This window comes from Microtus oregoni, unplaced genomic scaffold (assembly GCF_018167655.1).
Source record: "Microtus oregoni isolate MIOR12 unplaced genomic scaffold, Mior012 000013F_ref0000133, whole genome shotgun sequence".
In the NCBI taxonomy this organism is placed as follows: domain Eukaryota; kingdom Metazoa; phylum Chordata; class Mammalia; order Rodentia; family Cricetidae; genus Microtus; species Microtus oregoni.
Genome location: NW_024543072.1, coordinates 3586237 through 3600679, shown reverse-complemented (window position 1 = coordinate 3600679; position 14443 = coordinate 3586237). Strand labels below are relative to the sequence as shown.

The 14443-nt window shown below is 47.6% G+C and overlaps 1 protein-coding gene across 1 annotated transcript; it reads right to left on the bottom strand.

Moving 5' to 3' along the window:
- Positions 1-981: 981 nt before the first annotated feature.
- Positions 982-14387, bottom strand: Il17rb (interleukin 17 receptor B). The gene is made up of 11 exons (XM_041662958.1): positions 14303-14387; positions 12536-12560; positions 11660-11812; positions 9915-10042; positions 9221-9347; positions 8060-8107; positions 6649-6794; positions 6281-6346; positions 5201-5300; positions 3858-3953; positions 982-3064 (listed from the first exon to the last, which is right to left on the bottom strand). The coding sequence occupies exons 1-11, from the start codon at positions 14360-14362 to the stop codon at positions 2499-2501; spliced, it is 1515 nt and encodes a 504-aa protein (XP_041518892.1). The 5' UTR covers positions 14363-14387; the 3' UTR covers positions 982-2498.
- Between the last annotated feature and the right edge of the window lie 56 nt (positions 14388-14443).

Below are 14443 nucleotides of genomic sequence, written 5' to 3'. Positions count from 1 at the left end.
TGTTCAAGAACATTCGCTGCTCTTTTAGAACTAGGTTCAGTTCCCAGCACCCCCGTGGCAGCTCACAATCATCAGTAACTCCAGTCCTAAGGGATCTGATGACCTTGGCCTCTTCCAAGTGGTTGCTTGTACTCACTTGTACACACCCACATGCAGATACACACACCTACCATAATTAAAAATACATTTCTCAAAAGTGCCACTACACCTGACCAGACACAAACTTGCTTCTGTTTTTAAACAAGGTCTCTCAATTATGTAACTCTGACTGTTCTGGAACTACGTAGACCAGACTGACCTAGAACTCAAATTTCTCTGCCATTAAAGGCGTGTGCCACTGTTAGGCTCAAGTTTCTGGTGCCCAGATGAAATCATGGAGCCAGATTTCCCATGCAAACTGCATGAGGGTTTTTAATATACAAACTGAAGTTTCGGCCAACACCTTTCCAGCACCCCAGCATGGTGGGTGCAGAAAGTATGGCAGGGAGCCCTGAGAGGGTTGAACCTTTAAAGGGGAAATGCTGTAGTCGGGGGAGCTCATGGCATGGCTTCTTGGGATTGGGGAAGGAGGGTTTAGGGTAAGGTAATTTCTAAAACCATTGGTCAGTTTTGGGGCACGAAAACCTAACAAAGAGCCATTAATAGCTGACAAGGTATCTTCAAGGACAGGATGCCCCCCTATGAACAAACATCTGGACCGCATTAAATTTTATGGCCTTTCTCCCTATCTTCTTAATTGCCCACTTTTAGGGTCTGTGCCCAAATTTCTTCTATGGCAGCACATTTCGAGAGCTGAGATCGCCTCCCCTAACCTCCCCCATCCTGCCACCCCCGATCATTATATGACTTAAGATGAAGCCCCTTCTTTAAAACAGAGCTTGCAAAGTCAGGTCCTCACATCACCATGCCCAGCCTCCAGTTACAAACATTTTTACAGTCAACTACCTAAAACTGGATAATGTTACAAAACAGTTTTATTATGGTATATGAAGCCTTACTAGACAAATACATATGCTAATGTAGATCCATTTCTGTGGTTTCTACACTAAAAAAGCTTCTTCAAGAAAGTCAAGAGCTAGAAGACTCAAGATGTTATAGATCTGTGCACTGTTACTGCTTGTTCTGGGTTTGGGGGATTTTTTAATAATAAGATTTATTTATATTAGGGGGTGTAGAGAGCTAGCTCAGCAGTGGAGAGCATTTGTTCGTGCAGAAGACCCTGGTTTGATTCCCAGCATCCACACAGTGGCTCATACCTGTCCATAGCTGTAGGTCTAGATGACCCTGTCACCTTCTCCTGACCTCAGGCACCAAGCATGCATAGGGCATACAGGCAATGCAAGCAAAACACTGGTAGTGTGTGCATATCATAATCTTTTTAATGTATATAGAGTGCCCTTAGAAGCCAGAAAATGGTATCAAATCCCTCGAATTGGAGTTGACAGTGAGCTAACACGTGGGTGCTGGGAACTGAACCCAGGTCCTCTGGAAGAGCAGTCAGTGCTCTAAACCTCTGAGCCACCTCTCCAGCCCTTGGTGGTTTTTTAAAGTACTAGATTATAAAAAGATAGTATTACTTCAGGAGAGCTAATTTCAGTGAATTAGTTTTGACTTGAACAGGAAATGTGCACTGACCATGAACTCTGGGAACTAGAACAGTGGATGGGTAACTGGGCAAAAGTAGACCCTGGGTTTATGGGTAACATGTTTTTGTTTGTCTCGGACAGTCTCGCTACTTATCTCTGACTGAGCTCGAGCTCATTAGTTCTCCACTTGGATGCTGGGATTAAAAGTGTGTGCTGCCACACCTGACTGGCCAAGTATTTTCCTATTTACTGAAGGGGCTGGGGCTCATTTGAATGGCAAGCCATTTCTCTAACCTGTACAGTAGCCTTGGTTCAGTTCCTAGCACTTCTCCGAACAAAAATAAAGGTTGCTGGTCTAGAAGCTTGACAAGGGAAAAGTACTGTAAAGATAGCAGACAGTACAGTGGGCCGTCTGGTCAGACAAGATGTGTCCAGCTTGTGTGTGTAATAGGCCTCTTCTCTTAGGAAGTTGCTGAATTAGTGAGCGCTTCCCAAACGGACTATTCATCAATACATTAAAATGTTACAGGGCTGAACAGTCCCGTGTGCAGCACAGGACATGGGCAGTGCGCAGGACACCTGACTGGGAAATGCCTTATTACTTCATGCCAGAATGCTTAGTTTTCAGGGATAATCATTATTGGGGTTTGGGGATATATGTGATTGGGCTTTTGTAAATTTAGCTTCCATTCATTAATGTCTGTAACTGTATTATATGCCTAAGACCTACTGGTGACTAGCCTCAGGCATGTTTGCGCAAACTCTGACTGCAGACTCCAGGTCTAAAGCAAGTTCTGTGATGTAGTAACCCCTACACACAGCCTGTACAGGAAGCCTCAGGGCCATCCCAAAGCATTCTGTCCCTGGAACTTGAAGAGCAGGAGGACTTCAGGGTTTCCTGTCCTGCACAGACTACAATGGGGAGCAGCTGCCACTGCAGGCTTGGGACCGTTTCTTCACGGTCATGTTTCGTGGAGCTTTGAGGAGTTCTGTGTGGAAGGCAGTGGCGTCCTTCATGAGACGATACTGGGGGCAGACACTGAGAGCGTTATAGTCGCCCTTGATGTCGGCTCCTCCAAGACAGACCACCATGTATTTGTGCAAATGAGCCTGGGTGCTGAAATCACTACAGAAGAGGTTAAAGGCCAGAGGGAAGAGGTCCTGAGCTTTCTCACTGGCGCCGCCCGTGTTGGGGCCGCAGGCACTGCCGCAGAGACCGTGGGCGTCGCTGGAAAGAAGGAAGACCACCTTGTCCGCCGCCTGCTTCTGTGCACTGAGCCACTGCACTGGGCCCATCTCAGCTATTCTCTTCCTCTGCCACTTTTCAAGGATGACCTCGCTTCTGCAGTGGTTCTGAAGAAAGTCGGTGAAGCGGCAGACCGTGTGATGGAAACATACCTCAGACGGGTAAACCACCAGGACCTTAATGAGGGGCAGGAGCATGCTGGCGGCAGGGAAGGAAGTCTCCGTGCTCCGGCCTGTCGGGGGAGCTTTGTTAGTTACCAGCAAATAGCAAGTCTTTACAGTAGTCTAAACCATCACTGAGAAATGTCAGCCAGGGTGGCGATCTGTTCCTGCCAGGGGAACAATAGCCCTGATAGTCCTTTTGAACACCTGAAACACTGACTCTTAAATCTTCACAGCTTCCTAAGCCCCTATCAGTAAGTCAGCTGCCATAATCCAGCTCTGTTTTCAGATCAACTTAGAGCAGCCGTTTAGGCTTGAGGGTACCGGTTTGAAGCCAACTGTTAAAAATTTCTGTACTTTGACACAGAGTGACCTCTTACATGTCATATCAGGAGTTGGGTCAACTCTGTGGTCTCTTTTCTACCTGCAGGTGGTAGAGTTCCTTTATTTTGCTATAAAGTTAAGCCCCACACTATGCTACGCAACAAGACTTAGGTCCAAAGCTACTGTAGCCCTGTAGCTAACGGCGCCAGCAGCATCTTCTAAGTGCAGGGATTCCTGAGGTGAAATTTCGTTCATGTGGCTTTCTGAGCTTAAAGCACAGAGTTAATCTTCTGCCATGACAGGAGCGACTCACAGTACACTGAGACCTCCTTTGTGGCTCTTTGAGACAGGTTCTCGCTTAGCTTAAGTTGGCCTTGAACAGCAACTAATGGGGGCTGTCCTTGAACTCCTGAGCCCACTTCCTCCTCCTCCTCCCAAGGGCAGACTGCAAGGTTTCTGCCACCACGTCTAGCTAGATCCCCTTCTCTGTCCAGGCAGGTGGGGAGGATCTCGGGGTAACTTCAGAGTGACCGCCCTTACCTTGCCTCCGAGTTAGGTAGATCCCAACTGCCAGCACCCATGTAGCCGCCAGCAGCACCAAGATGAGGGGCACCCAGCCTCCCAGCATGGTCCTCTCTGCAGGAAACAGCTTGGTCACCTTTAGCAAGCAAAGCTGTACTTGGCCTCTACTTGTACATGGATTTTTTTTACTCTTCTTGGTGAAGGTTTAGACCTTTTCTAACCAAGGGCTTGAAGAGCTTTAGGGTGTGCTGATTAAGGGTTCTTTCGCAGAATTCAGGTCTCTCTCAAAAGAATGCATTGCTGTGTGCTAGAAAGACAGCTCGGCCACTAATGGCTAGGCTACTGTGGTGTGTGTGAACGCAGGCACACGATGCCAGAGTGTGTGTGAAGGTCAGAGGACAACATGAGGTCATTTCTTCTGTCCTTTCACGATGGCTTCCAGGACTCAGACCCAGGTTGTAAGACCTTCCTAGCAAGCGATTCTACCCACTGAGTGATCTCACCAGCCCTTTCCTCCCAAGAGGAACAGGGAATTAGGGGATTTTCTCCAAACTTAAGTTTCTTTTCACCGTGGCAACCAGGGTTTGAATGATGGCTTTTGTTGTCTGAAGAATCTTTGTTCCTCGGGAAGAACTTACAAACATAATGTACACACAGCAGTGTGCACACATAAGAAGTCAGGGCCTGGGGGAGTAGCTATCTAAAGTTTGGCTGGCTGTTTTTTGTCTTTTGTAACCCATGGGCTAGTTTCAGAACATCTGTCCATTGTTAGTAAAAAGAACTGCTGACGTATCTCTAAATGCAGAGACATTTTCCAGAACATGCTCTCCGGCACCAGGGAGGTAGGTTTTGGTGCCAGTATTCCTGATTTGTTAACCAAATAGGATTCAGAGAGAACTGGAATATCCCTCATGAACTCAGCCCTGCTCACACTGGCCCCTCGCGCCCCTCACGCCAGCCCCTGCTCACACCAGCCCCTCACGCCAGCCCCTGCTCACACCGGCCCCTCATGCCCCTCACGCCAGCCCCTGCTCACACCAGCCCCTCATGCCAGCCCCTGCTCACACCGGCCCCCTCATTCCCAGTAACTCTTTTCATTGTCTGCGGCACTTCAAACAACCATCTTGCGCTCTTTTTTCCCCCTTCTGTATATCCTGCTTTTGAAAAGATATTGTGTTTGTAATTAGAGCCTTTGTTCTTCCTTGCTTATGAGATCTCTGGGTAGCAGAGGTATTGTTCATGGTACACCGGCAGGGACCTCATAATGCTCCTCCCAGACAGAGAATAGTCTATTACATCTCAAAGGGGCCCTGTGTGTCCTGAGCCTCTCCGATCATCCTGTGGTAATGACTGGTACTTACTGTTGTCTGGAGGGTAGGGGCCACTTGTCTCTATACAAAGCCCAACTGGTCCTTTGCGTCGGATGCAGTCAGGCTCACAGAGGTGGAAATAAGGTATCAGCTGAGGAAAAGGAGAGGAAGACTACAGTGCTCACACTTCCAGCACAGCCCTAAATGTTATTTTCACCTCCTGGCATTGGCAACAATAGTTTCCCCCTTGGTTCCCTTTCTGTAGCCCACACATACACAGTCCGGTGACTCTGGACCAAGATACTGGCAATGCCCCAGCGATGCCCTTGAACTTTGTTCACGTTACAGCTGCAGAGTTTTCCTTATCTGATAGGGCAGCTACATCCTAATAAACATACAAATCTCTCCCCTGGACAATAGTAGGTAAGCGTCCCAGCACTAGGTCAGTCCACGACTTCCCGGAAGGTGCAGGTGCTGTCATGCCAGGGTCCACTTTCTTGGTCATCCTGAGTGCTTCATGTTCGAGGGAGTGGAGAATGGCTCGCGGGCACAGTCGTGGACTGTGACCCTCTGTGTATCCATGTTGTAGACTACAGGGACCTGAGTACCTACCCTTCCAACTTCCTGTTTCCACCTGGGCCAGCTGAGGCTCCCAGAAGGTGAACAGCTGCTCTCGTAAGTTCAGACACTGACCTAGACACTGGACAGCCTTCCAGCTTCGACCCACTCAGCTTCACTTCTGAGTTAAAACCGAGGCTTTGGGGAAATAAAACGACTGTCCCATCTCAGAATTACTCTGAGGATCCAGGGCAAAAGATAGAAATAAAAGCCCTTTGGGAAGTCAACAGCCACCAACCCACTCAAAGGCACCACACCTGTGGTGTCAGCGTTCACTCTTGTAGACACTAAGGAGTCCCCGACACCCAGCTCGAGGGGGGCCTTTGCGGGGAGACTTGCCATCCTTAAAATGCATGTGGAGGGCTAATGTGTATCAGTTGCTGAACACTGACCTAGAATTCAAGAAGTCCTGGGTTCGGCCCCTAGCATCCCATGAAGACATACAGAAAGCATCCATGGTGGAACAAACAGCTCTGTCATGGCCCTTCCTTTGCAGACCGCTGTTTAACTCACCTCGAACTCGGTACCTTCACTTTCCTCACCCACCAAAATGGCCACAGACCTCCGCGTCGGTTTATTCTGGTGCAGATAAATGAGAGACAGTCAGAGCTGTAGTCACGAGTGAGTAGACAGAGTCAGTGATGAAGCCACTGTTCCTGACTATGTGAAGACGGATTCACTTCAGAAGCCTCAAACTTCTGTCTGTAGTTGGCTTTAGACTCATCATCCATAGGATGCCTACAGGGACTTGGACAACAGATAGCTCTGGGATCTATTGGAAGAAAACCTATTCAAAGGATTCTAAAGTGTCTGTACTTCAAGATACTGAAGTATCTGGGGTTGGAGATGGGGTGGTAACAAGGGGGTAAAGGGGAAAATACCTCCTCCACTTGAGAAAAATTCAATTGTATTTGGTTTTGTAGAATGATAACCATGTATCTTTCTCCAAGCGAATTGGTTGTAAAATTCACTTCAACTGTCGTCTTGTTCTTTTTACAAGCAGTGATATTTGGGTCCCACAGGCTTCCTACAAGTTGAGAGAGAACCACATGGGTGACCAGGTAACCCCTCCCTTATCTGAGTCCCCAAGGGAGCTTTACAAAAACAAATCTAAATTCTTAGGCACACACCTAAGAGACATGAACTCAACTATACTATATCTTCCGACACTGTCCTAGAATTGCAAAGTATCTGATGTCTAAGAAAGTTTAGGGACACCCCCCCCCCATGCCATTTACTTTACTAAAAATAGCTAGGAATGGAAGATACAGATCAAAGTCTACAACTCAGTTCAATGTTCACCCTACATTTTGAGGTAAGAGAGCTAGGATTGCTGTTTTCTCCTTTCTGGGATGGCGGAGGGACATCAGTTTAGGAGGAATGCCTCAGAATATGGAGTAAGTGAACTGAGGCTCAGAGCTTTGAGACAGACTGTCAGTGTCCCTGGATACAAAGGAAGGAAATGCCACACAGCTTACAGGAATCGGTTGTCTCACTCATGTGACCTGCAAATAAGACCGGGCAAATTTCCAGGAACATGTCTATATAATAGCACAAGTTAGCCTCCCTGCTGATGGGACCAGTTCGGCCCCTGGCTGGGAGCTGGTTCTTGGAGTGGGTTGGAGGAGGACTCATTCTAGGTCCTGCACCTCATAACCTTAGAGCCTCAAAATTCTTTGAGAGTGCTCTCTTGGTGGGAATAAAGATCCCCTACCCCCAGCCAATATCTCTAACCCCATTAGCATCACAAGACTATACTGCCCCAAAGTTTATACTCACCCTTAGAAATTGGATGAAGTACTGACTTATCCTAAAGCTGCTCCTTCACAGATCAGAGAATCTTCTAAGAATAGGAGGTAGTCTTCCGAGAAGGCCTCCAGGGCCTTACTTGGACCAACACTTGACCGTGTTTGTTAATCCAAACAGAAGGTACCCAGAGCCTCCGCTGACAACAGGTCAGCTGTGATAGCAGGTGTAAAGGATAGTGGGGCTCTCCTCCAATCACAAAGCAACTTTCCATGAGCATGCTATAAGTGGGGTTTGGGATAACGTGTAGGTTTCGCCAAGGGATAGGGTGGTTTCCCATTGCTGTTGCTGCTCTAATAAACCTAAGAGTCTGTCCCAGTCTGGATAGCTGCTTAACCCAAGGCCGCTCCTTCACTGAGTGACTTAGACAGAGAACTTCCATCTCCACATCTCAGTTCCTTTATCTATCTGTGGCTGAATGGAGCTCCATGGGTCCCAGTTAGGAGGATCTCTAAATGACAAAAGCAAAATGCTACATCTACTTACCTGCCTCAATGCACCGCTTTTTATATTTCATTACACTGTTTAGGCAGCCTGGGAATTTGAATGAAAGTTGTTACATTTGAGTAAAAGGTATCTCTCCTATAACCCCTTTCCCAGTACACACACACACACACACACACACACACACACACACCCCACATACACTCTCTTCAGACAAATCATTTTACAGTTAAACAGAAAATCATTCACCCGTGGAAGCTGTAAGTAGTCTCATTTAAAGCACAGCCTTTCTCAAAATGGTCACCAAGAAGTGACTTGGAAACCAAAGAGTGGGAGTTGCTAATACATGTAGTTTCCGTCTCTTCCAGACACGAGGCTCTAGGTGGTAGGAACCCAACTGCCCAGTAGGCATGACCCTCACTAATTAACACACGCCAGGGAGAATATAGTGAGGAGAGTTCAATGTCTCCTGTGAGATTCATGCCCAAATCTCAGATTCCTGGCCTACATATGAAACAAACATCAGACAAACTCAAATTGGCGACAAACTATTGATGTTTGATGAGGTCATGGAAAAGAACAACCAGAGGAGGCTGAGGTGCCCTAAGGGGCTAAGTGCCTCTGGAACAGGAAGAAAACGCAATGGCTAAGCAGCTGAAATCCCCAAAGCCTGGGGTTGAGTAGATGGAAATATGCCGATGTTATCTTCCTAGTTCTCATAAGTGGACTCTGGAAAGCAGATGCTAACAGCAAGAGGAACTGAGAGCGGGATGGAAACTTGGTCTACTGTTGCAGCGTCTCTAAAACCATCCCCAAATAAAACTCACTTTGCAAAATCCCGGTGAGCTTTGGTGTCATTAGGAAAGCTGGAAAGCGCCATATAGTAAGTGGTGTGGCACCAAAGCCACCCTGGATGGTACCAACCACAAAGGAACCCAGTCAGGGCATCACCACTGCTGTGCGTAGGACCCAGGGCAAGTGCTTGGAGAGATGGTACATCCTGCTTCCTGCCTGGCACCCAGGAACATGGTTTCCTCATGCTTACCTAACAATACTCTCCACCCTGAGTGTGGAGTGATTAGCACTGTGTCCACGGGTGGGGAAACCAAGGCTTCAAAGGCTTCCCAAGACTCCACACCAAACCACATGCCATAACACAGGAGCGATAGTAAGACAGAATCGCCAAAGAGTGGGGATGTTTACCTGGAGAGGTGAAGTTCACAGACAAAGAAGGGCTGTCTTCATTCATGTTAGCATTGGGGATGTTATGGGCCCCGATGAAATAGACTGTGCTCAGCTCCACGGGAAAGCCCACGTAGGAGAAGGTCCACTGCAAAGCAAAGCAGGGCAGGTGTACAGTCCAAGAGCAGAGCCTCTGTGGGGGCTGTTTTCATTTGTAAATGCTTCACATTTAAATAGAGTGTGTGTACGCTGGGTGGGGGGTCATGCCACAGTGTGTGTGTGTAGGCTAGTGGGGGATCATGCCATAGTGTGTGTGTATGCAGGTCAGGACAACTTGAAGGATCTGTTCCTTCTACCATGTATGTCCTATGGACTGAGCTCAGGTTATCAGGCTCAGCAGCCCCCTTTTTCATTTGTCATTTCGTCTCTACGGTCCAGCTGAGACAGGTCTCTGGCCAGCGTCTATGCAGGGAGAGGATCCAGCCCGGTTTGCTGATGTAACTCAGAGTGAGAGAGGAGTGGCATTTTAGAGGAAGGGTATAATCTAAGTCTAGCTCCCTTCACTCTGTTGGACACTGAGTCTCAAAGATGCTGGCATCCCCAGGGCAGACAAGTGGCATGCAAACCCAGGCGGGCATCTCATTCTTCATCATCAGGCTTTCTGAGGTCCATTGTTGGTGCTTCCCAAGCAAGCCTTGTGCCTACACGTGCTTACTCGGCCTCCAGAAGGTCTGGTCTGCCTTTGGAAGGGCTCTGTATAGTTGCACCTCACACAGTTGTACGATTCCATGTTGCTTTTGCCAGTCACACAGATCTTGGTGGCCTTCAACAGGCGGATGCTGGCTGCAGAGACAATGAAGTGGGAAGTTGTTTCATTGGCACTTACGTGGCTCACATCGTATTCTATAATGCCAATGCTTCATCTCAGCTGTTGTGTACTGTGGTATCCAATGTTCAGATAGGGCAAATAGGGGGGAGCTTTAGGAGTCTTGGGGGGTTCACTGCCTGAACTTTCACAGCTCAGCAGCAATAGATAACAAACCCAAATTCCAAAGCCCAAGAGCTCTACTCCTTCTAGGCTGGCCTGAGTTAGACAAAGTACCCATGGCTAGTGATGCCATCTGCCCCATTCTAGGTCTCTTGAAGGAGATGAATTGCTTGGAGCGCTGTGCATATCCTATGCCTGTCTTTCAGTGCATGCGTATTGGTTCTTCTTCCGGATGTGCCTAGGGATGAATTAATGGGTCCCATGCACTGCATAGTTTGGTTTTAGAAGATGCTTCAGGCTTTAGCTTTGACTGCATTTTTCTTTCTACAAAGACTGCCCACGCATCGGCACCACACTATGCCTGTTTTAACGGCCCTGGGTCCATGCAGGCCATTCTTTCTCATGGGTTTCTTTCTCTATCTCTACTCTTTCCAAGTTTACTTTAAAGTGCATAACAACATCAACCAAAGACCTTGCCCTGCTTGGTGTGGGGCCAGAGCCTACTGTAGCATCTCACAGGAGTCTTCTGGAGCCCTGCCTTGGTCTGTCTGGTCCTCACATAGAGCATAGCTCCCCTTGGGGCATCCCTTGACATTGCTGTGGTTATCTCTCCTACTACTCTGAAAAACATACTGATGAAGCCTGTCACTGACTCCTCTTCCCAGATAAATGGACCATTTTGAGTTTTTTTTTTGAGACAAGTTCTCACCCTGTATCCCACTGTCCTGGAATCCAGTAAATAGCCCAGGCTGGTCTCAAACTTGCAACAATTTCCCCGTTTCAGTCTCCCAGGTGCTGGACTCTTGACAAAACCAAGTATAACGTTGGCGAATGGAAACCACGAGCCTAGGCATTAGGGTCTCAGGACTGGCTTGTCTAAGGAACTTACATGTTGCTTACCGTATAATCTGGAGGAAATGCCAGGACTTCATGATGTCATTTGGAAGTGGATAATTAGCCGAAGCCAGAGCTTCTCCTAAACTAGGGGACCCGTCTCTTCCAGGAAGTGTGGCTGCAGAGTATCACTGCTCCTCAGTGACCTTGCGCATTTTACAACCAGCACAGGGCAAGAACCACTCCCCCCACTTGCTGCCTATGCTTTTTGTCAATTACTTCCAAGCCAGAGCAGCCCCCAAACTCCCATCCTGGCTTCAAACCTCTAGCTTAGCCTTGTTCTTCTGTGTGTTACCATAGGTATGATTACAGATACAGCTATATAGTTCTTTGGAGTCTGGCTGCTTGGGACATCCATATTGTCACATACACAGAAAGAATTCTCCTTGTTGAGTTCCATAGTTTCCACTCCGTGGTTCTTTTAGGCCCCTGGTCACTTGGTTGGATGCTGTTATGAACACCTATGATGTGACTTTTGGTGAATGCACATCTGTGGTCTGTGCCTAAAAGTAGAATTAATGAGTCCTATATCCTTCACATTTCAGGCTTAGTAGATGCTTTGACTGATGCGGACTTACCATCTGCCCGGAGTATCCAGCTTATGTTCATCAAAACTGAAAAATCCTCTTTTTTGCAATCCTTTTTCGCACAAGTTTGAACAAGTTCCACTTGGAGGCTCCTCAAGTCTCCTGGGGTGAGATTGTGTTGCACCAGCCACTCTGGAGACGGCCCTGGGGAAAGGCAAGACCACCTCTAATGACATTCCCATTTCAGGCGCAGTCAGAAGCTATTCCCTCCATGTGATACGCCCTGCTCCATCGCAACCCACTTCTGCTAAGGAAAGCCAGACTTCTTCTGGATGCTGGCTGGTTTATACACCTAAATAATTTCTCTCAGCCTCGTGGTCTCAAACTCCACAGCACTTGGGGTGTTCCAGGTGCATGTGTGTGCATGTACGTGTGGGTGTGTGTTTAGTGTATTTGACATGTTCATTAACGTCAATCATGCTTTCTTCATGCCTCAGTCCTGGACTCCAGTCTGCAAGCCCTCACCATAACCATTTCTAAACTGCTCCCCTCCCCTCCCTATTCACGTTTCTTGGACAAAACCCACTCAATCTTCAAAATACCCATGTATTAAAAACTTGCTTCCTAGTCCCAACAATCAATGGTATGGCCCCTCCCACCACAATCAGTGTCCCTCTGTGGAATGGCAGGTACTGCTTTCCACTCAGCCTGGTGAGTTCCACGCTACCTGTGTGCTAATTTACTGGGAGGCCAGTCCATCTCAAACACATCCTTACTCCCCAAATTCTGCCTTGAAAACCTCACTCCCATTAGCAAACAAGGCAATGTATTATCACCATGTGCCTAGTCTTCCAGGACCCCCTTCCTGACTCAGACCTTCTTACTGTACACCTGTGCTTCCAAATACCCATTCTCTAGTGCACTTACCAGGCTCAGAACCACACTGAATAGTCTGCAGGAAAGAGAGAAATCAAATGTCATGTCAAAGCCAGCAAACCACAATGCTTATTTTACCAAATTAGGCAAAACACCATCTTTTTCCTTAGATGCATGCACAAGTGACAAATTTTAAAAGAACAGTGAGCTGGGACTTGGAGCGATGGCTCCACATCGGACAACTCGGAACTGCCTATAACTCCAGCTCCAGAAGCCAATGCCCCTGGTTTCTGAGGACATGTTTACAGGCATGTGTGCATGTGAGTGTGCACATGCACATACATGCACACATGTGCACATACACGCACACATGCATGCACAAATGCACACACACACACATACACACACACCTCCCCTGCCTCAGATTACTGATGCCCATTGTGAGGTACCTTGGCTATCTAATGTTTAACTACTGGTTTTCAGGATAGTGTAATATTTATTGATTTTTCCAAGTTAACATTTGGCTATACAAAGAGGAGAAGAAAGCAGGCAGCAGTGGATGCAACCCACTGCACCTTCCCCAGGTTCATATCATGCTTCTTTTTTGATCTAGGATTCACCTGAACTGCTTAGAAAACCAGGGGCAATTGTTATTTCACCACATCTTCCTAAAACAGCTTCCAAAAAAGTAAAACTCATCAACACCTAAGAAAGGCCAGTACTAAATAAATCCCTTGAAGTTTACAAAAGAAAAGTAATGAAAAGTGTGGTTCGGGCCTGAAACATTTATTCTAGTTGTTAGCAATCTTCAGCGGCAAGATGCAACGTGACCAACCCAAAGGGCTCCAGGACCCCAGCTTCCTCATTTCCAAAAACCTTGTGAAGGCAGAAAACAAAGGTTTTGGTGGGACAAATTTGGTTTGGGTGAAGTCATCCATGGTCCTTTGCTTTGTGACTTTCTTTTTAAACAAATGAGCCACACACTAGGAACTAAGATCTAGTTGACCAGTAGTGAGACAAGGTATAGCGAAAAGCCAAGCACCAGTGCGAACCTTCACAGAGTTCATTCAGTAGTCCTTTGCAGCAAATGCTCCCAGAGACAATTTTTCTTTGGCACAGAGAGGGCAAGCACAGCAGCTGGTGGCTTGGCAACACCATATACCAGCTTTGACTTTCCCAGTCATCAGGGATACCGAGTGCTGTGTGAACCTGGCAGAGACTGCATCTAATGCCTTTCTGAGGAGGAGGTTTTTCCTCTGGAACGTCTCGAAAGATTCCTTTGTTCTTGGGCACAGGAGAAGGAAGGAATGAATGCTGCCTTCAGGAATCTACATGGTCCAAGACCGATAGGAAAAGCAAGCAAGCAGATGGGTGCACTGTGTTCTGGTAACCTAGTCGGTGGGCAGAGCAGATGCGAGTGATTCTGTCTAGTCATCCTGAAGCAGGAGGCAAGGTGTACCACCTGTATGAGTTGAGTAGCACCGTTTTTTTTTTTGTTTTTTTTTTTTTGTTTTTTTTTTAAAGGAGACCACTAAGACTAGATGAGCCCAAATGCCCAGGATGGCATCTGAGACACAGCTAAAGTTTATGTCTCCAGCAAGCATTCTAACAGCAGATGCCTTCCAGGCTGGGAATAGAAGGATGATGGAGATGCAAAGCCCGTTGTGGTTATCTCAGGGGTGCCAATCTGGCCCCTTCCAGAAGGTGGTCCATGGACAATTTCCTAGAAATTTGGGCTGGCGGGTCAGGGTTCAGCTAAAAGGATGGGAAACAAACAAACAAACAAAAAGGACGCTCTCACGAGAGGGGGATGCTTACCGGCTCTCCGGGCAGGGCGCTCCTGTACATTGCTACCAGGCTCAACAACACCAGCAACATGACCCAGCCACCGCCCACCACCACGCGGAGCTGGCGCGGGCGAACCTGGGTTCCTCTTATTCAGGTGCCCGCCTGGGGCAG

Bases quoted from the DNA above. Each gene is read 5' to 3' on its own strand.
- Il17rb (XM_041662958.1), bottom strand. From the start codon at position 14,362: ATGTTGCTGGTGTTGTTGAGCCTGGTAGCAATGTACAGGAGCGCCCTG. The intron at 3,954-5,200 runs GTAAGTACCAGT...TGTTTCCTGCAG, and splicing joins CCCCTACCCTCCAGACAACA to AGAGGACCATGCTGGGAGGC. The intron at 3,065-3,857 runs GTAAGGGCGGTC...CTCCCCCGACAG, and splicing joins CTACCTAACTCGGAGGCAAG to GCCGGAGCACGGAGACTTCC.